General features: G+C 46.9%; 1 protein-coding gene across 1 annotated transcript in view; it reads right to left on the bottom strand.

Annotated features, from left to right (window-relative positions):
- Positions 1–25,402, bottom strand: part of LOC147611891 (enhancer of polycomb-like protein 1) — a 54,983-nt gene that overhangs the window by 13,595 nt on the left and 15,986 nt on the right. Inside the window, exons 4-10 of the mRNA XM_086783762.1 lie at positions 24,424–24,547; positions 24,150–24,215; positions 23,959–23,997; positions 23,748–23,828; positions 23,594–23,641; positions 23,312–23,362; positions 22,438–22,506 (exon numbers count right to left, since the gene is read on the bottom strand). Coding sequence (XP_086639888.1) covers positions 22,438–22,506; positions 23,312–23,362; positions 23,594–23,641; positions 23,748–23,828; positions 23,959–23,997; positions 24,150–24,215; positions 24,424–24,547 — 478 coding nt within the window. The remainder of the gene's footprint in view (positions 1–22,437; positions 22,507–23,311; positions 23,363–23,593; positions 23,642–23,747; positions 23,829–23,958; positions 23,998–24,149; positions 24,216–24,423; positions 24,548–25,402) is intronic.

Here is a 25,402-nt window from a genome sequence, read left to right as displayed (position 1 = left end):
CAATGGCATACATATACTCCAGAAAACCACAAATGTATACATGTGCCGTGAAAAACACAATCACCTGACACCTGTAAAAGCTGCAAGTGCTCAAATCCTGGCAAAATCAAAGGTAAATTGATCGAATGCTCCAAAAATGGGCTCAATGTAGAAAAGCCCTAGTTTTTAAGCGACCAATTAGACCAAATCTAAACCGGAACTGCACCTGTAAATCTGTTAAAGCAATTGTCACCTATACCAAATGCTGTAATGTCCCAAAAAATTGGGGGAAATGCCCCAATGCCAGGTAAATGTGCCTGTAATACTCAAAATGCCTGCAAATAGTGCCAATTTCTGCAAAGTAGTGCCAATTTCTGCAAAATCCCCACATTTCTAGTGCAATTATACATCAAATATGTTGAAATCAATGCGGATGTGTGCCAATGTTGCAATTGCAGGCTCAATGGTGAAAAGCCCCAAAATAAATGCAACAAATATCTTAATTTTCTAGCAATTTTTGAATTTTTGAAAAATTTACCAAAAAAATCAGTAAAAATTTACTGAACTTGCAAAAATCTGAAGGCGAACAGTCGGGTGAGGACAGTAGGTTGGGCAGGTAAATGCAGCAACAACAGCGGTGCTGTACGGCGTCTGGTACAGTGGCGAAGAAGTACGACGACGGAGAACAGGGTGGCGTAGAACAAACTGGGCGATCGGCGGGCTAGGTGTGAAAATCTGAGGCGGCGCTGGTGGCGCAGATCTGGTACAAGCGGCACAGTACAAGTTGACAGGCGACGCTGGGGCAACAAGTTAAGCTCAAGGGCAATGGGGGTAACCCTAACCAGGCTCTGATACCAATGTTGGGTAGGAGGGCAGCTAGCCTGCACACACACACACACACACACACACACACACGTGTATCAATGTTGGGTAGGAGGGCAGCTAGCCTACACGCGCGCGCGCGCGCACACACACTTTTTTTTTGGTAATATCCAATGCAGTATATTTATATGCTCATAAATTTACATGATGGGAGGTCTCCAAAGTGGAGAGTATCCCAAAGATCAGAAACATAAAAAGAAAAGCTCTAATGCAAGAAGCATCCATATCACCCTCATGGCAGGCATCATACAAGGATTGCCGCAATGAGGCTCGGAAAGATTCATATGACTTGTGAATCTGCCGACCCAAGTATGCCAAATTATGCTCACTCCAAATTGTCCAAAGAGCCCAATACCTCACCCAAGAGAGAAATAGTGAGTATTGAGACAAAGACCTCATAAATCTGCCAAAGAGCTAGAAATGTTTCCCAAATTTGTGACTCGGGAAACAGAGCCGAAGATAATCTGAAATTCTCCTGAGGAGGATCCTAGAACACGGGCAGTGCCAAAGCAAATGAATAACAGTCCTGAAGGAGCCTGACATCTTAAACATGTGGATGGTGCAATGCGACGTTTAGCAAGTGTGACCCCCACTGACAATGTGCCTGTCATACATCTCCAAAGAAAGAGTCTTTGTTTCAATGGCATTTTACACTTCCATAACATCCCGAGATTCTTCCGCCACCATGAGAGGGGCTTCCTTATATGCCACAGAGAATTAGCATGTTGCTGAATCCATGGAGCATGCTGAAGAAGCCTGTAAGCTTTGATGGAGGTTAAGGCGGGAAGAGGAACAGGATGAGTGCATGTAGCAGAGGGTTGCAATTGCCAATCCGTAAGCCTGTCTGTGTCAGCCACAGAAGGAACAGGTAGAAAAGGATGTAATAAATCAGTAATTTTCTTCCATATAGACCTATGATGCATTCCCAATGCATAGGAAGCAGTGGCCTGAGCAAAAGATAAGACATAGCCCTGATCATCTACCACATCATGTATGTATCTAATTCCCAATTTCATGAGATTGTATGCCCAAACAGGTTCCTGTAAAGCGAGTGGAATGTCAAAGATGGCACTCCAATGAATACTTTCTTTCCTCATTGAGTTTGTCCCCGAGCAATTATCAGGAGCCCATTTGACCTTAGAAAGTACTTGTTTCCAGTCAAGTATCAGAGCAGTAGAGAAAGGACAGCCAGGTATCTTCCCTACAAATCTCCCAATGACAACCTCCCAATGATCAGTAATCCAATGACCATAAGCACAAGTCCTCATGTTGACACACATGGATGCTAGCATACAAGTCCATGGCTGTTGTTGGCGGAAAAAAGCATGCAGCATAGTCGCCTTCCTTGCAAGTACATGATATCTTATATTGAGGACATTAAGTCCACCATGCATCCTAGGAGAGCACACCATTTCCATCTTCATCAGTCTCAATGCTTTCACAGCAGTTTTTGTCCTCCATAACATCTCCATAGCTTGAGACATAAAGGCTGAAATATCCCTGGAGGACCAATGCAACAAAGGCAAATAGAACTGGACATAGGACATTACAATGGACTGTACTATTCTGAGCCTGACATGAAGAGGCCAAGTAGAAATCTTCCAGTATTCCAATTTATGTTGAAGTCTTTGAAAGATCCATTTTAGCTGCTCCTTCTTGGTGATATGCCATCCTATGGGATATCCCAAATGCCTGACTACATCTTTGGAATGCACCACCTGACCCAGCCAAAGAATAGAATGCCAGTCACATTGTTTCAGGGGAAGTAATTTAGATTTGTCAAAATTGACATGCAATCCCGCTGCCAAGCCATACAATGAAAGAGTGGTCATAAGCATTTGAACTTCCCGGGAAGAATTCTGTGGCATAAAGAAGGAATCATCAGCATATGCTTGTGCAAAAAACAATGCAGCTCCAGGGATTTTAAGACCAGTCATCTGTCCTGTGTTTGTAAGATGATCAAGATACATTAAAAGGGGATGGGTCGCAATGGCATATAAGAGAGCACTAAGAGGACAGCCTTGTCTAACTGATCGACCCAATGTCCATCACCGAGACAGATGACCCCCAAGAATGCACTGAGAAGTAGAGCCAGAATAAAGCCAGTAAACTGCATTTGCCATCTTGGGACCAAAGCCCAACTTGGTCATGATTTGAGAGATAAAATCCCATTGAATAGTGTCAAATGCCTTAGCAATATCCACCTGCAATATAAGCACATCTTGATGCGAATACTTAGCATATTCAATTACAATCAAGGCATTGGATATATTGTCATGGATTTATCTTCGCGGCACAACCCCATACTGATGAGGATGAAGTCCCGCATCCAATATCCTGTGAAGCCTATGCACAATCATTTTGGTAATGAGTTTGTAAACTACAGGCATCAAAGTAATAGGCCTCCAATCTGACATATGGTCACACAGATGTTTTTTGGGCACAAGTTTGACTATGCCATGCTTCCAAGAGTGCGGCAACTGGTTTTCTTGCCAGGCAACATTGATCATTTGCAAGAGGACTTCTTGCAAATCATCCCAAAAAGAAATATAAAATTCCACCGTAAGGCCATCCCAGCCAGGGGACTTGTATTTGCCGAGGCATTATCAAGTTCTGTGTCAGTAAAAGGTCTCTCCAAGGTAAGAGCTTCATCCATTTCCACTATTCCAGAAACATATTGGAGAAATTCAGTCCTAGCCTCAGTCATTTGATTTGATGGGAAACCAGGAGCGGAGAATAATTTCTGGAAATAATTCTGGCATTCATCTTGGAGATCAGAGAAAGAGTGCGTCCAAGAGCCATCTAGCTTCCTTACCCTTAGGCATGAGTTTCTCTTTCGAGTAGCATGCAAGCCTTGAAAAAAGGCTTTTGATGAGCAGCCCTTATCCCTTATCCATGAGGGGCTTCATTCTTGCCCTAATCTGCCATTTGTGCAATTTCCTCTGATCATTAACAGTCAATTTAAACTGATCATGTGAAAGGGAATCCTTTTCTGAATCAGAGAGAGGCCTTAACTGAGAAAATTCAGTCAATTGTTGTGCTGTCCTTTTTGCCCATTTAACCTCATTCCTCCATTCAGTCATATGCCAGTTGCCATACTCCCTAATGACATTCTGCATACGAGAGACAAAGCTGTCCCAAGCATAATTCATGTCCTCCTGGGCATGCAAAGGCAAGGGATGAATTGCAAGTCTGATCATTTACTGGAAATAGTGATGTCGGAAATAAGCCTGATTAACATGCAATAATCTACTGGAGAGGGGTGGCAAATCATCCAGAGGCATGCCAAGCTGCAAATTCATCCACAATGGGGCATGATCTGACAAGCCCAATGAGAAATCTATAAGGAAATGAGGGCTAAAATCTGCAAATTGTTGAGGGTAAAACAAATACCATCTGTCAAGCCTTGCCCAGTATGTAGCAAGTGCATTATGATGAAAAGTATATCCAGGCACTAACCCTTGGAGAAGCACCCATAAATCTTCAGCCTGCACAGAAAGAAGCATGCTATCCCATTTCTGCCTTTCCAATGATAGCATATGAGATCTTGAAGTGGTGTTATCTCTTGGCAGAGGGGAATTATTAAAATCTCCACAGATGAATGCATTGGATTTCCATGGATATCTGCATAAAGAAACCCATAATGAAGCCCTCATGGTAGAGGTCTGGGAAGCATAGACTGATGCAAACTCAAGAATATCACCATTGACATTACATTGTATGACCATCCATCTGCCACTGTTGTCATTGAAGGCTAACTGAGGCTCCAGCTCATGTCTAACCAGTATGCATACACCTGAGTAGGTAGTGGTACCAGCATAATATATATCATAACCGCCAAAATAAACACGATGACCAGCCATGGAGTGTTGATTATGCTCTTGCAAACAAACAATATCTGGCTGCATTTTATGTATATAATTCCATAAAAGCCTCCACTTTGAGACATTGCAGAGGCTCTGTACATTGTAGGTAAAGCACTTAAGTGTTTGAGGCATGAAAGAGGTATATACAGCAAAGTATCAGATATAAAAAATAAGACATCAGAGAGGCAAAGCCTCTGCCTGCATGGGCTGCATTCCATCATGACCCATGAAAGACATAGCATTATCCCCTTCTTCTGAATTACATATGGGGATGCCCTTCTTCAAAACCCCCACCCAGTTTTGAAGGACAGGAGCTGAAGTAGAAGCCTGTCCTGGTAAGGGAGAAGAAGCATCCCATTGACGAGATTAAAGGGGGCGTTGCTTCAATACAACCACCTTCTTAGGTTGTTGAAAACCATCCTGATCAATCCCCGCAGATTCCTTCATCTTCTCTTTTCCTTTATCTTTTCCTTTTCCAGCAAGTGACTGCACCTGATTGATTGGTTTGGCATTCTTTGCTCCATTTCTATTTGCTGTCTTAGCTTGCAAATTCTCATTCTTTTCCCGTGTCTGGGGCGGCAAGGCATTGGGAGGGGGCTGATGCAGAACCATTGGGCATTCAGAGGCTAGATGCCCAAACTTGTGGTGGCAGGCAAAACAAGCTCCTGCAAACACACCCCACTTCAATTCAAAATACCTTTTTCCCAATCGCACTCCCTCAACTTCCACTGCAATAGAAGGAGGGGTAGGTGTATCAGTGTCCCAGAGAATGCAGAACCTGTTACAGTTTCCCATGGGGCGTGGAGGACAAATGACCTCCCCCAAAGAAGCAGCCAGGCCAGGCAACTCTTCACGCATATAGTCTGGGAAGTTAACAACCTCAACCCATACAAGACAATGATGTCGTATAAGACTTTGATAATCCTTGTTTGGGGACCAGGGCATAGCATGTACCATCTGCTTTCCGTAAAATAGGGGAGAGAATTCAAGAAGCCTCTGCTTGCACGAAGCATCTGATAAATGCACCTCATAAAAGCCTCTGGAAGCAAAATACACTCCCTCTACAAAGCATCCTCCAAGGATGGACTTAATCCACTGCGCGACATCACTGGCCGCTGGGATTCTTCCTGGAAAGAAAATTATAACTGTAGTTTGAGACAACTTCCTGAGAGGATTCACGAGGGACGGCAATTTCAATTTGTACGTGACCTCTGGAACCAGTTTGCCCCATTCCTGTCATGACTGCTGAAAGTCATCCTTAAGGGTGTCAAAGACATACTAAGCTTCCATAGTAAGTTCATCATCTTGTGATGCAGGCTCTGATAGGCGGCGCTTAGCATCTGCAGGTCTTTCTTTTCGAGCATATGTACAAAAATCCAAACCTGAAGCCATGATTGAAATACGACTCTCTCTCTCTCTCTCTCTCTCTCTCTCTCTCTCTCTCTCTCTCTCTCACACACACACACACGCACACACGCAGAAGAGAGGGAAAAGGCTCACACACCACACACACATAGAGGGGTCGCGCTGATCAAGAGACGGTCACGGTCTGTGTTGCAGAAATCCTGGCCGACGATGTGTTGGCAGAAGCCCCAAACCAGGGTGACGAGTACAAGCAAGAGGTCCCGACTGAGCAGTCGAGGCCACAAACCCTAGATCAGGGTCAAACAGGGGGCAGCGAACTGGAGCAAGGAGTTGCGGGCTGCACAGTCCAGGGTCGCGAACCCTAAAGCAGGGTCTGAACAGGGTCGGCGATGGCGGGCTAATATCCACACATTCCTCTCTCCCGTTACACACACACACACACACACACACACACAACCTCAAGCACAGAGAAACGTGAGTGCTGGCCTTGCGGCCCGAGATTTCACCTCTCTCTACCTCCCGTTTGAGACGTGAACGAGTAGCCCGACACTCATCATCGTACCAACTATTTTGGGGCATCCATTGAGCTCATCCAATGACAATGGTGCTTGAGTCGACCATTGGTGGCAACAGCTGCTCGATGACGGAAATGCATACTCCACCCTATGTCCCGGAGGGGCCAAAAGAGTGGGACGAAAAGGTGTGACTCTTGCCTTGCAAGATCTTTCCGCAGTGGCAGGTACGTCCCCCTGGAAGATGGTGCTTGTGAATGAAGAGAATGTTGGGTCCACCAATTGCTGTGATACAATGAAAGTACAAGTGAGTACATATAGTAGCCTAGGGCAAAGTGCCAAACACACATAAGTGTGTTAACACGGGGAAAAAACCTATGTCCAGTCACAGGGAAAAAATGCCCGTGAGTAAGTTGTGTTCACACTTGAACTAGCCGGGAGTGGACATGACCAACAAATTTGGTGGCAAAAACTGTGCATAGAACTGTCTCTTAAAGTCAGTCCAAGAGAGAGCTACAGTGTCATCCAACAACTTTGCCATCCACCAATAACCGGCCGTATCTTTTAAGAGCATCCCCACATGTCACAGATTGGACTTCTCTGTGAAGTCTCCATCACAAAAGGCTATCTCAAATTGCCTGACAAAAGAAAGAGCCTTTGTAGTGTCCATCTTTCAATGGAAATTTTACAATTTTATGTCCGTATCTCCCGATTTAAATTCTCGGGTCTTCTTTTTGCTACGTAAACTGTAAGGAGAAACAAATCTGTCTCCCTTACTCCGAGAATGAGAAGAGCCTTCATACTTGGAGTGTTCCCGTTTCCGAGAGGCATGACGAGAATGAGAGGAAGCATCATCAGACTCCTTAGAGTTTGTATTAGTGGCATGATGAGATACATCCTTCTTCATCTCTCCTTTTTCCTGCAAACAAGATTTGGCCCGTTCCTTGGGATTCGGATATCCCAACTGGGCAGCTATGGCCTCAAAGACCTCACCATTTGTATTACTCTTTCTCTAAGACTGCAAAACCCAGTGTACATCGGGATCTTCCCGTATGGCTCTAAGTGTTGCAATCTCATTACGATATCGCCTAACTTGGCATCTCAGAGTTTCCAACTTAAACAATACATCCGTAAGTGGTGTGGCACGTGATGAAATAGGCCTTCAAAAATATGACGGCGGTGGAACAAACACTCGCACACAAAACACTTCATCACCCATGGGAACCTGGAAAAGGAAAACAAACAGGGGAGCTAGAGTGCTCCTACAAATAGTACAAGGACACCGATTGGCCACAAAACGCAGTAGTGCCCCTTGCCGTATTTCTTTACTTGAACAAAATTTGAGTACAAAGTACAACTTGTTGAATCCTCTACCAATAGGATCCCTCAAAGCTTTCACCCAAGACTTCCCAATAAAAACTCTCGTTATTACAGCAAAGCATTCCATAGAGAAGGCACACCTGTACAACACCTCCCTCCTTGAAAAGGTCTTCTCCATCGCTATCATGGATCCCACAACCCTTTCCCAAACAGCAGTAGGGCTATACCAAACCACATGTCCTTCCTATAGTCACAGCTTGCATGTAACCTCGAGAAAACTAGAACCTATTCACATGAATCCAGAGACATGTTTTCCACATGAAACCAAAGACCTGTATCTGATAAACCATAGACACGTATCCATAAACCATGGGCCTGTTTTTCGATACCAAAGTCCTGTTTCTTCTCGAAAAACCAATGTCGTGTTTCCATGACAGATATACCATCCAAACATGGTTGCCAAAACCTAGAGAGAGAAAGATAGAGGACGTGTTAAGCAATCCCTGAATACACATAGGTCCAAGACGAAGAGCAACTAACATCTCTTCCAAGAACATCATCCTGTGCATATGTAGCTTGATCCTCTGAACCTATTCTCGTAAACAAAACCTGCTTACGAAGAGAGAGAGAGAGAGAGAGAGAGAGACCCCTTGGCCGTTAGCCCCTCGGCGCCTCCTTCAGCTCACCTCCTTCCAAGAGAGAGATAGAGTCAAGCGTGCTGTTCAGCCCTTGTGCCTCTGTGGCCGCCTAAAGTCCTTCTGCCTGCCCGACTGGCTGTAGAGAGTCTCCCGCCTTGCGCCCGTTGCTGGCTGAAGTCCATACGTGCAACCACCCGGCGTAGAGAGCCACACCTGATACCCGCCTGGCTGCCCTAACTGGCTGTAGCCCACCTAGCGCCCGTTTGCTGACTGTAGCCCGCCTGCCTGTAGCCCATTCGCGCAGCAGCACCCTGTAGCCATAAGCCCAACAGCACCCTGTAGAAATGTGCGCAGCAGCGCCCTGTAGCCATGTGCGCAGCAGCCCTGCCTTAAGCCCATGCGCAGTAGCCCTGTAGCCATGTGCGCTGCAGCCGCCTGTAGCCCATGCGCAGCAGCCCTGTGGCCATGTGCGTTGCAGCTGCCTGTAGCCCATGCGCACAGCAGCCCACCTGGCGCCCACAGCCATACACACCCCCATGCAGCCCCCTTGGCGCTGTAGCCCTTGTGCGCAGCAGCCACCGATTCCACACGGTGACCCCTGCTCCACGATGACCACCACCCGGCGATCTGCCCAAGGGGATGCACGCCCTGCTCCATGCGCCACCCTCCACTTTTATAAAGAGGTGATTGCTTTTTCAAAAACGCCAAAAGCAATAATAGAAAAACAGATGCCGTCAATAATAATTTTTAGCCTTCAAAGGTTTACTAAACCTTATAAAGGTTAAAAATCCTTTGTGTCCCCTTTCACACTTGCGCTGGCCCCACATATATGAGTTTCCTTTTTACATCCAAACTGATGCCTTTCACACTGTCCGTCCCGTGCCCGTGCCCACCTGCTTGTTGTCCAGAGGGAAAAACACAGGGTCGTAACATACCCCCCTCTTGAAAAAATAGCAAGCGTCCTCGATTGCACTCAATAACACAGTAAGCATCCAGTAAGCATCCAATGAAGAAAGAGTCCCCATATGACAAAAGCAATGCCCCTCCAGTGTATCTGGGTGATGAAACAATCATTCTGGACAATAAGGCCACACTGTCACATCAAAGTGACAAACCACTCTTGCTTGTTCCTTCAGAACCTGCAGCAAAATTCTAAAGCCAAGTGGACTCTGCTCATGGTGGCCATCCCTCAGGAGCCACAGTCAGTGATGCATCCATGAACATAATAACGTACTTGATGTATCATACCAACATACATGCATCTCATCCTGACACATCCAGGGTATTACCCATGTACTCCCAAGGGTACCAGGATCCAGTGGCACCAGAATACAATAATACCTTAGAAAGTGTATAAATACATGCACAAATAGAGTTCAATCCATATATGAACCAAACCAACTCTAGGACTGCTCGCAAGACTTATGCCCCCCATAGAGTCCCGAAATGTTAACTCAGGTTGCTACAGACTTTGAGCTAAACCAAACCATGCCATTCCAAAGGAAACCAACTCCGGAAATAGCATCATCTCATGTGACTAGTACACAATATCATAGAAGTCCCATAAGCAGATGTACTGTCAACCTCAGTACCTCGGGTGAATACAAAGATGTCACCAAGCGACTCCTAGATGAAAACTGAGCCTGTCTATAACAAGGGAGCGGAGGTGCTTCCCCCCTCTTGAGCATCAGGCAATGCTCCAAACTCATGCTCTGCTGAACCTGTATAAGCCGTCGCAAGAGTTGGCTCCAACTCAAAGGCATCAAGATAAAGCTGTAATACCTGACGCTCGTTGAAGCTTCCGCTCCCCCCCTGCTCGCGCTGCTGCCTGCACGCCCTCCCCCCTTCCCGCCTTCGCATCTGTTCTCCCCCCGCCTGCCCTGTGTTTCTGCCGCCCGCGCGTATGCTCCCCCCTCCCCCCCGCCTGGTTTTCTTGCGCCCCCCGCCCCAGCGCTGTAGCGCCCGCCACCCCCTGCTCCTCTCCTTCGCGCCCCCCTCACTTCTTCAGCACCCCGCCAGCCTCCGCCCTCTCTTCCCCCCCTCCCCCCTATCGCACTGCTTCCGCGCCCCCCTCCCCCCCCCCCCCCCGGGTTTTTTCTTCGCGGCCGCCTTTACCCCCCCCCTCCCCTTCTTTATGTCTTTTTTTCCGTCCCCTGGGGGTTTTTTGCCTTCCGCCTTCCCCCTCCACCCTTTGTGTGCAGCTCGGTTCTTGCAGGACTCTCCGCATTCGCTCCGCCTTCGACATAGCTTCAGACTCTGATGGAGGCTCCTCCCGCCCCACCTCAGAGAGACTCTTCCGCAGCCCCCTCGCCCGCCCCTGAGGATACCCCCATCAAGCTTTCTCTTTCGCCAGAAGAGGAAGCGAGCCTCGCCGCAAAGGTGGAACGCCTCCAGGCACATTCCACCATTTGCCGTATAGTTGGCACTCGCCCCAGCAGAGGGGAGATCCGGGATCTTCTCCAGGCCCGCCTTCTTGCAGATGTGGGCAAGATCCTGGACGTTCAGTTACTGGGCCGTGGACACTAACAGATTGAGTTCGAGACGGCCCAGAGCGTGGCATGGGTCCTAGCCATGAGTCCCCTTGACATCAGGGGCGCTCGGGCATTCTTCAAACCTTGGCAGCATGGCTTTGACCCAACAGCGGCCGAGCAGGGAGAGCGCCTATTTCATGTTACAGTTTGCTTCACTGGACTCCGCCATGAGTACCTTCCGCTCCTTTCTAAGCTAGGAGCATTGGTGGGCTCGGTGCTTGAGACTGGCCCCACAGCAGCTTCAGTGGTGAATAGAGCAGCTGGGCTATCTTCGGTCAGAGTTTTGGTTCTTGACATCTCCTCCCTTCCGAAGGTCATTCAGCTACCTAGGATAGGGGGGGATGGATTGATCAGAGAGTGGAGTTTTCAGGGCTCCCGAACCAATGCTTTATCTGCAGGCAGGTCGGCCACATGGCCAAGGCCTGCCCTCGCAAGAGACCCCGACCTTCACCGCAACAGCAGGCCCTCGGTGGCCCGCCCACAGATGCGGCTCGGCAGGCAGCCTCCGAGACACCTGCTCAGCCCACAGAGACCTCGGAGTGGCAGCCTGGACAGGGGCGCCGTCGAGGGAGACAGCCACAGCAGCACGCCCAGAGACCAATGCAGCAGCAGCAGCCACAGTCTCAGCATCACTGGGTTCCCGTGAGGAACAGCTTTGCTCCCCTCCAGGAGGAGACCCCAGCGCCGACTGAGGACCAGGAGATGCCAGCACCCCCTCCTTCGCCCCCACCCCCCCCCTCCCCCGTCCCCCCCTCCCGCCTCGCTTCCACCTTCTCCTCCTCCCGTTCCCGCTCCGGTTTTGGCAGCGGCTCCTTCTCCACCCCCTTCTCCCCCCTGCTCGCCTCAGCTCCCCGGGAGGCCCTGGCAATTCCCTGGAGGTCACCTGCAGTCCGGCGAACACTGAGCACCAACCTTGCTCGAGCACCGCAGAGGAGACTTACCATGCCGATTCGGGCTTCACGGATATCCTCTATCCGCAGTCGACTGAGTCGTCTCGACACTAGACAGTGCTCAGAGGCTTTTGATTACTCCTTCACACGCCTTTTTGGAGTGGAGGGCCCCCATGAGCCAGCACCCATCAGAGTTCATGTAGTGATACCTCCGGCCCGAGGGGAGGAGGCACTTGATTCAGCGGTGGCCTTCTCATTCCCTCTCTGTGGCCCTACCGACCGGGAGTGGACTCTGGATCTCGCTATTAGCATTTTGAAGACTCAGGCAGTTGAGTTTTCTCACCATGTGAGCGATCTGGAGGTGACAGACGTGATAGGCCGACTATGGGAGTTGGCTCATTTTTTCTTTGATACCGGGAGTGTGGATGCCTTCGGGATCCGACATTTGGTGGTTCGCATAGTGGCAGACTTAGCACGCGACCCTGGATATGTATGCATACACGAGGTTGCTCTGTCTGAGCGGGAGGCAGTTGCCATGGGACACAGTCACTGGCGCCTGATCCGCGATTCTTGCAGCACACCGGGTGGGCAGATTCGTAGCCGCTCGGATGGGGACTATTCTCCATCCAAGCCGCTTGCGAAGGCCCGCCGTACGGCTGAGACAGCCTCCACCTCAGCAGGTCATTCATGAGGATCATCTCATGGAATGTACAGGGCCTAGGCGGTGCACACTATATACGTAATCGTGGTTGCTTGAGGCAGGAGCTTCAAAGATGCCTGGTTGGGGGCAAAATTGATATTCTAATGATGCAGGAGCACCATTTGGGTGAGAGCAGGATCCGGAGATACGGTTCGGTGATGCCTGGTAGATGGGACACATTTTGGTCTGCAGGGTTTGGCCCCTTGGGTGGGCAGGGAGGAGTATGTATGGTCATTGCGGATGTATGGTGGCAGGCCATTGTGGATCGCGGGATCATTGTGCCTGGTAGAGCACAGCATATCATTCTGAGGATGCATGATGAGCTCTTTGGCGTGCTCAATGTCTATGCGCCCAACCATGCCAGTGCTAGAGCTGAGTTCTGGACCCAGGTTACGGATGCATTGCCAAAGGCCGCACATTGGTGTGTCGGGGGAGACTTCAACATGCTTGAGGACCCGGCCGATAGGGTGGGAGGCAGTCATGTTACAGTGCACGGCATGGAGCTTGCAGCTTGGGAGCGATTTTGCATGACACTGAGGATCACTGATACATGGCAGCATGAGGCTTTCTCCCGCTCTCAGGACAGTCTTAGTTTCTCTCGGTCGGTTTATGAGTGCAGGTGTTCACACACACTTAAATTTGGGCGGACAAATTATAAAGTGTTCACATACACTTAAGTTTGGGTGGACAAATTTAAAGTGTTCACATCAAAAGGACCAGTTTTTAATTAAACATGGCCATTACTCAAGTTGGGCAGCCCATCTAGCCAAAATGAAACACAATGGTGGCAAGCCCAAGACTTCCCAGCCGGCTTCTCCTAGGGCTAACGCCTCGGGCTGGCCCCTTGTCCTAACCACTATCTACTCAGTGATCTAGCATCCGGTACCATACCAGATACACAGAACCACTGACATCATTCTAGAGGGAGACTCACAGTGCGGATTGGCACTGTTGCATCCCTGGCTGACTCGTCCCGGACTATGCTCACATGGGACCAGTTCACCATCCCAGGTCCTGCACCTTCTATACAGAAATGTCTACGTGGCATCCAAGTGCGGGGTGCACGTGACATCCCCTTCTGCTTAACTTGACGGAAGTTGCATAGCCTCCAAATAATCCGTCAATAATGCCGGATAGTCTTCAAAAAACTCTTTGTCGAGCCATACCGCTTCATGAGTTCCTCGGTCCTGAAACTTCGTGAGGAACTGTCGTAGTCTTCGGCCTGAGCCATGCTTGAAACGGTGCAGAAGGATCTGTTCTGGAACTATTACTTCTACTTCATCAACAATGTCTAGTATAATAAAATATAAGCTGTAAATTGAGTTCGGGGTCACTCACCACCTGTAAAACACATAAGACCATTGCCTTAGTCCCAAACGGGTGTGCACACACCTGTCCACAGGGTTCCAAGTGTTCTCGGAGCCCATGGAGAATCACAAGAGAAATACTAGGCATTGTCCAGGTAGTCACGACAAGTCATTCATGCATGTCAAAACACACACAAATGCTTTATGCATAATATTTTGGATTCCATCTCCCAACTTATTCATCTTGTACTGAACCCTTCTCGGGCACCGCCCATATAGGTATAAAGAATGCTCACAAGGGTGTCCACCCTTCCATCATCAGCGTGCCAGGAACTCTCACCAGGGTATCCACCCTTCCATGAAGCCCTTCCACATGTACTGAGTCATGCCAGGAACTCACACACCAGGATATCAATCCTTCCATGGAGCCCTTCCACATGTAACCAATCATGCCAGGAGCTCACACCAGGATCTCGATCCTTCCGTGGAGTCCTTCCACATGTACTAAACCGTGCCTGAAACACACACCAGGGTCTATGCCTACCCTTCCATGGTGTTCCTCCACATGTGTATAGTCAAAAATATGGCAGTTACTGCAGCCTTTGCCTACTCCAAAGGGACCTTTTCATGACATCAGTATGGACTTCTTAGGCCCTCTTCCCGCGTCAGCTAGATGTAGAAACATCCAACGTATGACAATTGTGGACAGATTCAATACGTTTTGCATGTTCATTCCATGCACACAGAAAGCCAGAGCCGAGGACATAGCTTGCTTGTTCATTCAATTTTGGTATCCCATTGGTGGTTTGCCACGGACAATCATATCAGATACAGATCCTAAGTTCACGTTTTTTGGACTGCATTGTTCCTCAAACAGATGGCCAAATAGAAATCCATAATCAATTGGCCTTTGACGTTCTCAAATCATACTGCCATGACTAGCAATTGAAATGGGAACAATACCTTCCATTGGTTCAAGCGATCCTAAACGACCGAGTATTGGCCGTACATTGTATGAGGCAGCATTTGGTTGTCAATTCTCATCTCTTTTGACGAGACGGGTATCACCATCCCTTGGAAATAATTGAGTCGGTTAAGGAGCGCCTTGCCAAAGCTCACGAAGCATATACCCAGCAAGGCAAAAAATCCAGGCGAGATGTCAACTTTAAGGAAGGGGATTGGGTTTATCTCCGCATCATGAAACAATGGCTTAAGCAAGAGGGCAAGCGTTGTTCCAAACTTTCATTCCGAAGTTTCAGACCTTTTTCCCTCATTCATAAGTTCAGTGATGTCTCTTTAAAGTTAAAGTTGTCAGAAAGTTGGACTATGCACAATGTCTTTCATTTTTCTTGATTGAAGCCATATGTACATCAGCATTGCAGGATATATCAAAAGAGAAACAACCAGATATGATCGACGAAGCTAAAGTCATAGAGTCATAGCAAATTCTCCTCCGGAGATGGAAGCATGGACCCGATGAAAGAATACAACAATTTTACACGAAATTTAAAGACCGAGGAACCCATGAAGCAGTATGGCTGCATGAAGAATTCTTTCAGGAGTACCCCCATTTGGTTGGCAGAATATTTGGAAGCCTTGAACCTACCGCCAAGTTAAGCAGGAGGGAATGTCACATGCACCCCGCACTGGGGTACACAATTACACACTGGCACGATCATCAATGCAACATTTGTACAGAAGTAGTACCTTTTTTAGGAATATTTGTCACATGCCGTGACCCCATTGTGAGCCCTCGGTCCAAGGACAGTCAGGCACGAGCTACATAGGTCAGTCTCCGAGCCTCAGTCCTCTTAACCCACTTGGAGAATTCATCAGATAGTGCATGTAGGGTCAACCTTAGCAGTAGGTCTTGCATTAGACAGCATCTAAGTCATGTTCGCATGCGCTTCCAAGCATTTTCCCCTAGGAAGAGCCGTCAAGACCTCCGCCAACTCCTCAGCTATGAAGGCAGTCAATAAGAAAGTCCAGAGAGCGGGGGAAACCACCTCTCTTGTATGCCGCTAAACCCGCTCTCGCGCATCCACCACCTATGAGGATAATGGGGCACCATGAGAAGGGATCTGAAAAAAATCTGTGGCTATGGCTCTCACATGGGGGGGCGGGTCAAAAACGATAGATCCATCCTGGCCTCGCAACCTGCAAACTCCTACTTTCCGCCTGTGGGGGCCTCCAATCTCAAAGAAATCCCACGTGACTCTATCTCCGGCGTGGGTCCAGAAGGAAGCTCTGACATGGTATCTGCACTCCACCCTCCACTCCGCTATGGATCTAAGCTCCGTACGAGTGGCAACCAGCTGACCCTCAATCTACGGGCTAGCTGGGGAGCACTCTTTCAGTCACTAAAGAGAAGCAATGCCTCGGCGAATGCACCTCTCCTGCTCACCAAATCTAGCCAATCTGCTCTATGCTGCCTCCTGTAGGAAACTGCTAATCTCGCCAAGGCCTACACACAGGGTGCCTGCGGCAGAACCTGGGAGAAAATCCAACCCCTCCCATATCTGCTCTATCCCGCTGCATATCTCGGAGTCCTGTATGAGGCTACCAAGGATACTAGTGCTCACGTGTTTGTCCTACCTCCACGCCCCAAGGCTCCTCCAAGGACAAAATAAACCGACGCATGATCGAAGAAAGTAGTGCTACATGCCAAGATACCAATCATGCCCCAATGACCGCAAGCCCACTCATCCACATAGAATCTATCAAGTCGAGAAAGCTTGGGGCCAGTGCTCCTCCTGTCAAATCACAGACTCTCGGGGCTGCGTCCAAACTCTGGTAAGTGCCAAGGGTCTCGTCCCCTAAGAGCCAAGATCAACTACTCCCAAGCAGAGTACTCAGAGCCAAAAACTTTGATGACATTTCTCCAAGAATGAGCAAGAGCATAGGACTCATTTGGCTACAGTGTTTGAAGAGTTGTGGAAGCATAAACTCTTCATTAATGCCTTTCAGAGATACACTATTTGGGCCACATTGTATCCAAGGATGGTGTAGGAATGGATCCTGCCAAGATTCAAACCATTCAGAATTGGCCAGAGTTGCAAAATGTACATGAGGTATGTAGCTTTCTGGGGTTATGTTCATATTACAGGCGCTTTATAAGGCATTTTGCTATGATTGCCACGCCTTTACATGATCTCACGAAGAAGAAAGCCACTTTTAAATGGACCTCAAAGAAGCAAGATGCCTTTTTGCAACTCAAGAATGCTATCATATATGGACCCGTATTGATTGTTCCCGACTTGCAAAAGCCATTCACGGTGGAATGTGATGCATGTGGAAATTGTATAGGGACTATCCTAAATCAAGAAGGTCATGCAGTTGCATATGAGAGCCGTCGATTGCATGATGCCAAGCTCCATATGGACATCTATGAAAAAGAGCTCTTGGCTGTAATTCATGCCTTAAAGATATGGCAGCATTATCTTCTTGGGGCTGAATTTGTAGTCAAGACAAATCATCAAAGCTTGAGATATTTTCTATCTCAAACAAAGCTCTCGGAGAAGCAGATGAGAATGGCAAACTTTCTTTCCATGTTTCATTTTCAGATTGTACATCCTCCGGGAAAGAAGAATGTAGTGGCAGATGCATTGTCCAAGAGGCCTTATGTGGCTACAGTTTCAATGGCCTCTCATGGGGACTTATCTGCCATATATGGACTGATTTGATGGCTGGTCACTCACATGCCTCTTATGTGATCAAAAAGGGTTATCTTATGAAGGATAACTGCTTATGTGTGGTGAAGGATATGCGTCCAAAGGTTATGGAGGAATGTCACGCTCCACCTTATGCTGGTCATAGAGGTATCATGCATACTACACGCATGATTGAGAGATATTTCTTTTCGCCAAGCATACGTAAAGACATTGAGGCATATATACGCGCATGTATTACTTGCCAAAAGGTGAAATTTGACAGACAAAAGCCTCCAGGTTTGCTTCAGCCATTGCCTATTCCCTCGCAGCCATGGGAAAGCATTACTATGGACTTCATTATGGATTTGCCTAGATGTGGCAAGACCACTCTGCCATAAATAATCTCAAACGGGGTCTTTCCCGTGGTGGAGACATGAACTGTATTGTTGTAGGCAAACTCTACAAGTGGAAGATACTTCTCCCACGCACTCTTTTGATCTGCCACATAACACTTCAACAAATCCAACACGGCTGAATTGGCAGCTTCACTTTGGTCATCCAGTTGGGAGTGATAAGCTGATGAAAATTCAAGCTCAGTGCCCATGTTATCAAATAAAGCCCTCCAAAAGAGGCTCATATTCCTGGGATCTCTATCCCCAATGATGGACTTTGGCATACCATGATGCTTAAATATGTGAGCAAGAAAAAGCTTCACCATATGATCAGCTTGAATGGTTTTCTTGACAGGCAAGAAGTGAGCTTGCTTGCTAAACCTGTCCACAATGGTCCAAATAGCATCATTCCCATGCTGGGATATCCTTCGTACAAAGGATGAGATTTTTGCAACTGATGAGTATGTGCGTGACTTGGATGTAGCCTTTGCTCAAGTGTAGACAGCCATTGCAAGGTCACAAGACAAGCATAAGAGGGCTACTGACAAGCATAAAAGGGACATGCAAGTCAAGGAAGGTGATTGGGTATTGCTGAAATTTAAGAAAGCTAGGCTTCGGAAGAGGCCAGGACGAGAGGGATCATATCCAAAGCTTACTACTCGATATTATGGACCCTTCAAAGTGGTTGACAAGATCAATGAAGTGGTCACCTTCAGGCTTGCTTTATTCACAACGCTTTTCATGTGAGTCTTTTGCGGAAGTATGTGGAGCCAGATCCAAAGGAGCCTATCACAGAAGATCCGCCAGGAGTTGATGAGCTTGAGGAGATTCTCCAGCCAAAGCAGATTGTATTTCACAAGGAGAGAAAGTTACCACATGGGGAGCTTTCCAGCAGATACCTTGTGAAATTTAAAAATTATTTGCCAGTTGATGCAAAGTGGGTAGACGAGGATTATTTTGCTAACTACCCTCACCTTTTGCAGGCATATCTTGAGGCTTTTCAGTTGAGGACAACTGTTTAGAAGCCCAGGGGAATGTCACCATTTGGTCCATCTCCATTTCAGGAGCCACTTCTATGCGACTGTCACTGCATAGAGCGGCCAGATTTGTGCCATCTTCACATGATGGCCAAGCCAGTGTCCCATGTGAAAGGGCCAGACTTTTGGTGGTCACATGGACAGGAGCCAAATTAGTGCCACCCGTGTGTGACCAGTACTGCGTCACATGGACGGTGATGCAAAGTGGGTAGACAAGGATTATTTTGTTGACTACCCTCACCTTTTGCAGGCATATCTTGAGGCTTTTCAGTTGAGGACAACTGTTTAGAAGCCCGGGGGAATGTCACCATTTGGTCCATCTCCATTTCTGGAGCCACTTCTATGGGACTGTCACTCCATAGAGCGGCCAGATTTGTGCCATCTTCACATGAGGCCAGGCCAGTGTCCTATGTGAAAGGGCCAGACTTTTAGTGTCACATGGACGGAAGCCAGATTAGTGCCACCCGTGTGTGACCAGTACTGCGTCACATCGAACGGGAACCAGTTTCGTGCCACCCGTGTGACCTCCTTCGTGCTGTATGGACGGGAGCCTATTGGTGCCACCCGTGTATGGCCAGGATGGCGTCTTACCTATGGGACTGTCACTCCATAGGAAGACCAAGACATATATTTATGTTTCTCTCGCACCAGTTTTGTGCTCGACAAGAACTTTTTGTACAACTTTCATGAAAGGGAGATTTCGTCCATTACATGTGGACATGCATTTATGTCTGCATGCATAAACTTGTTTTTGCATGACTTGTTTGAGTGTGTTTGTCTATTATGCCGTGCCAGTACACTCGACGAGGACGCCCCCAGTGTACTGTGGAGTGTTGTTTGCTGACTCGGTGGTGTGGCATGTGAACAGGTGGTAAGTAAAATGTAAAATTTATAAGTTATGGCCACTTTAATATTTATAAGCCAATGTGTTCACACACATTTAAATTAGGGGCTGGACATTAGGGTGCCCATGAGCATTTTAAATAATCCTTAATATTGTGTAACCCTTAGAAAACCTTTGGATAAACTTTTGCATGACTTACTTTAGTAATTTTTCACACGTGGGAAAGCTGGCTGCATTTCTCCCTCATCGCCTGCTATTCTCCCTCATTCTCTTCATCACTTGCTTCTCTAAGGGCTGAATTTCTGCATTTTTTTCCATCGCATGCCTCTACATGGACTATACCTACCGCTGAAACCCACACGTGTGCTGAAAACTGGATTGTACCTACTGAATCTGATTGTACCTGCTGTTGAATTTCACACGTGTGCTAAATCTGAACTGTAACCGCGCACCACGAGAGGGGGGGGGGGTGTGTTTTTGCGTGGTTCGAGAGTAGCCTACTTGTTTTAACTTCATATGCGCAAGTTGCTCATGCTGATTAAATGGGATGATGAGGCCCAATTTATGTGGATGCATTTAGCCAAGCCTAGCTTGAGGTTGATGTACATTGCAGTATGCTACTTCCCACCCGAGAAATCGCATTTTGCATGTGCCTCGACGCCGAAAGGCAAGTCCCCATATACACTGATGTTTGCAGACATTGTAGAGTTCATCCAACAACGAGATGTTCTCTAGTTGGGTGATTTTAATGCATGAACAGTGAGGGAAGAGATCACGATGTATGATTTCCACGATGATGCCATCATGTTGTCTGAGATTCATCTAGTTTGCAATGGGCTTCCTGAACATGTTACAGCATATGGGAGACAGTTCCTAGAGAGGAGCTGATTATATGCAATGGGATGTCCCGTTGGCCTACGTCGGACAACCTTGCTTGCTTCCCACATAGGGGAGATTCAAGCACAGTGGATTGCCTCATGGGAACAAGAGTTATACTAGCTCTTCTTGAGCGAGGATAACTCAGACATGTGGTGCATTCTCAAGGAAAAAGGATTCCCCACATCCATCACAGATCCTTGCCTTTGGGAGTCCTATGAACAACAGCTTTATGATATGCCAGATTAGCCCATACACCACATGACACGCATCCTGTGACTCACATTGTCTTTTCTCTTCAATGCCACCAATGTCACTCAACCACTCAAAAAGTTGCATAACTGGAGTGCAAAAGATCATGAAGTTGCATAACCTTCTTGATTCTGCATTCTTTCTTCAGGGTGCATTGGAGTTCGTGCAAGCTTCTTCCCGTGGGCTACCGGAGGATACTCTGTGGCCTGCAGTGTTTCGTCATGGATTATTGAACAATCAGAAAGTGTTGGATCAGGTAGAAGTTGGTCATCCCCAAGTCTCGTTGGCAGGTCTTTGAATTGATGCGGTGAAGACGGAATGTAAGCCTTCCTACTGGACCCAAAGTGATCTTGCAATATTCCAGGCCTTGAGTACCATGGATGAGCTTTGCTTGGATCTTTTCTTTTATGAAAAGAGCAATTTATATGGACACCATGCAACTGAGGACAGTTGCAATGCAAGTGGGAGAGAATGTGCAAACCTCTCCAATAGTAGTGCCACATGGCAGACACGCATTAACTAGCAGCCTATCAGGCACTATGCGCAGCAGTGGACAACAAACAAGCAGGCGAGCACGTCTTTGATAGCCGCCTGTGCCAGTCGGCCAAGTGGTGTTGGTCGTGTGTTGTCCTCTAGAGCAGGCCCACAACAAATATGAAGGCCGGCCGGCATTATTGATGCATATATGTACGTGCCTTGGAAAACTGTCAAAATCACACATGTTTTCTCAATGCCAGTCTTCAGCAGAGTGTTTCTGCGATGCATGGGCAGGCCAAGGGAGTCTTCAGCCGGTGTTGGGCTTCAAGGAGTCGTCTACAATCTCAGCCATCATTTGAACTTGAATTACTTCTTTCTTCTACATAATACAGACCAGTAGTTTTAGGACTCATGTGTGATGTGTATGTTTGATTCTGCTGCTCTCTCTCTCAAAACCCTAGCACATGGGCACAAGTGTTCTAACCCACACTTGAACACATCTTTACCCTCCGGTCAATCATAGAGGAGGTGAGAGAATCTTCAGCTGGTGTTGGGCTTCGAGTTGTCCTCTACAATCTCAGCCATCATGTGTACTTGAATTTTGGTTGTATTACTTCTTTCTTATACATAATACGTCTCTCTCTCACACGCATACACACACAGCAGGCCTTAAAAACCCCTCTCTCTATTAGTTGCATTCCATCATCCATTGTTTCCATGCACACATAAGAACTTTGATTATCAAATCAAAGACTCTTTGTGATCAGTTAGGAATCGAAAGGTAGAATTTAATTTAGCAAATAGCCCCCTTTTTCACAAGTCAACTCCATAACCTCAAGCAAGAAATCATGAAGATACCACGCATAAATATGCAGAATATGTAAAAGGGTTGCAATATGAATAAGTTGAACTTGCAAACCTTCAACATAATCCGTGTTCTTTGTAGATTTGCCTCACAATCCAACAGCTCCCGCTTTTTTTCCTCTCTCTGACAAGCCCCAAACAGGAGAAACTATTATTATGAAATCTGCAAGATCCCAATGCATCTTAACCCAAAAACCCACCTAGTGTTGCAAAGGCATGTGTCAAATCAACAAACTTCTATGATCAAAACAAAAGCCAAAAAATCATGACAATTTTTGAAGCCCCATTCCTTCTTGTTCAATGTGAAGTAACTCGGGATCCATTCCTAATTTTATCAATTCTCAAAATGTGTTAAAAAGGTGACTAGGCTTCAAATCCTGCAAAAAAAAGGCAATCAGGCTGTTTACAGAGTAAAGGTACAGGGGCCCATCAAGGCTGGCCATGTGTGATGGACAGGCAATCTTGCCCATCCTACCACCCATCCCTACGATAAGTCGGGAGTCTTATGTAATCAACGTTTACCTCAAGTAAGAAGAGTTGGCAAATAGAGGCTACCAACGTCGTACTAATTATCGACAGATATGACAAGAATTTAAGTGAAACTTACATTGTAGCATTTGAAACTGGATCTTTGTCCAGAATCCAGATATGTGGTTTCTTAAGTTGAGGAAACTTGCTATATCAGGTAGTGTAGGCCCCTAAGACTAGCCCTTTGGGGCGGAAAAACCTAAGTGCTTCAACGAATGTGAAGGTATGTCCATTCAGTGGGTCCCTATAATAATAATGATTAAAATTGTTCTCAAGGACAGCCTGAAATAAAGCACACTGCCACGGAGCTACGTCTTTCAGAATCAAAGGAGATGATCAGAGTATGTCACAAAGACAATGATACATAGGCAATTTCAGTGGTTGGGCAGCCAGTTAAATACCTTCTGTAGCATTCCCAGCAGCACCCTTGCTTGCTCCAGGTTATGATGAATCTGGCAAACAAACTCCTCATATTAACGTGTCAAATTACACAAAGTAGTTACAAAGCAAGATATAGCCTCCACTGTTTTGAAGCTCTGAAAGCGCAGGGTAAATTATGTGTGGTCGCATATCCATGCTTCCCATTGAACAACCTTCATGCATTACAATGAGAGGCTGATATCCCACAATAATGGCCAGCCTTGTCCTCAATTTCACAAGAAAAAGAGCTTGCATTAGATTACCTGACGCAATTTCTCGAATGATGGCACATCATTCTCGCGTCTTTGCATCTGTTTATTACAGAGAGAAGAAAGCACTGACTATGCTGCATCTGATATGCTTCAAAAAAAGTACTATATGAACACAGCTCACAAACCATATGAAATCCTCGCTCACCCTTCGAGTATGAGGCCTATGTAATTTTTCTCTGGGTCTGAAGACATTGAACGGGTTTGTGTCGTTCACCGGCGGAGGTGGCTGAGATCAGTCAAGACAAAATTCATGTGTGTCAGTTTTCTGAATCAAGAATTTAGTCACAAGTTGATATCGCAAGCAAGTCGATGAGTGGATTACAATCATAAGAGCCCTTACGTAAGAAAACAATCACCTGTAAGTGTCGGAGAATCGGCTTTTGCCACTGCTCTCTCTGAGACATATTTTTTTAGCATTAGCTCAAAACCACTGTTTTAGAAGTAAGTGACAGTTAAATGACCCTCTAATCCAGCTTCTGCTCAGACTTGAAGATCTGTAAAGCGCATTGTTTAACAACACCATGCCGCCTCAAATAAAATAACTCACCTTTGCCTTCCAGTAGTCAAAAACAGCTGAGAACGCTGCTGGTCTAGGTATCTGAGATCGCAACACCTAGTTGATACAAGAGTTCCATGTCCAATTTAGTCAGAAGAAAGGAAGACAGCAGCTTTACATCAAGTTTGTAAGGAACCACATTATCTGTTTTACAGAATGTATTTAGAAGAAAGGAGATGGTGACACATGGCACAAGGACAGTGCACCACATTGCATGAGGAGATTGGGAAACAAGATGAAGGAATGCCTACAGAAAAACCCTTACCTCAAAAGCTGTCTCGTGTTGGAGGAGGGCAGGCACTGGCACACCATAGACTGCCGGTATTGCTCCAGCACGTTCACGAGCTTTGTAATCGAGAAGCTCCAGCTTGTATAATAGCCACTCAAAACTGCCACCCAGAAAAGAAACCTGAATTCTAGAAAATGACCATTAAAATGTTCTCCACTCTTACCCTCCCTTCCTTGCCACGTTCAAAACGAGAGGGATATGCCCCAAAAAACAAAACATGCCCCTACAAGAACTCCCAAGAGGGGGTTACAAACAACTGCAACTACTCCATTTTTGGTGAGACACATTCAACTATACTCAAAAGTGTGTAGGATGATCTACTGCATCTATGCCAAAAGGAATAAGGCAACTCCCCGAGCTAGTCTAACTCCACCTCTATGTTGTTTGCTGAGATGGTTGAAATTCCCCATCTCATTTTCACCAAGCGATTGCAGTCCTGCAGAGCAATTTCTCTACACCAGGCTGGTCTAGGGTTGATCTGATGGTGATCTACAGCAGGGTTTAGGCTGAGATCTGAGATCTACATTTTCAGGTGCGATTTCATTTGGGTTCTCTTGATGTTCCCACAACGACTGAGCAGGAGACCAAAGAGTGAAGCTGCACCCCGAGAGAATCTTCTCACAATGGTGAATATGGCCTACTATGAGATGATGCTTCTGAATGAATAAGATGTCAATGGCATTGACATCCAAGGCGCATTCAAGTTCCTCTCGGACAATCATCCTCTGCCTGCTCCTGAATGAATAAGATGTCAACGACAACACCATCCAAGGCACACTAAAGCTCCTCTCAGACAATCATCCTCTGCCTACAGCAATGGGCGCCCTCAAGGCCACAGACGTTCCATGATGTTATCCGCATGTCTAAAAGAGGACAGGCTGTGGACTCAGCTTGGCTTGCAAGGCTTTTGAAACTGGTTTAGAGGGCGAGTAATCACAGTCCACCTGAGTATGGA

Source organism: Cibotium barometz, chromosome 46 (assembly GCF_041138505.1).
Source record: "Cibotium barometz isolate CiBa-2024 chromosome 46, ASM4113850v1, whole genome shotgun sequence".
Taxonomy (NCBI): Eukaryota; Viridiplantae; Streptophyta; class Polypodiopsida; order Cyatheales; family Cibotiaceae; genus Cibotium; species Cibotium barometz.
This window is presented reverse-complemented; position numbering and strand designations above follow the sequence as displayed.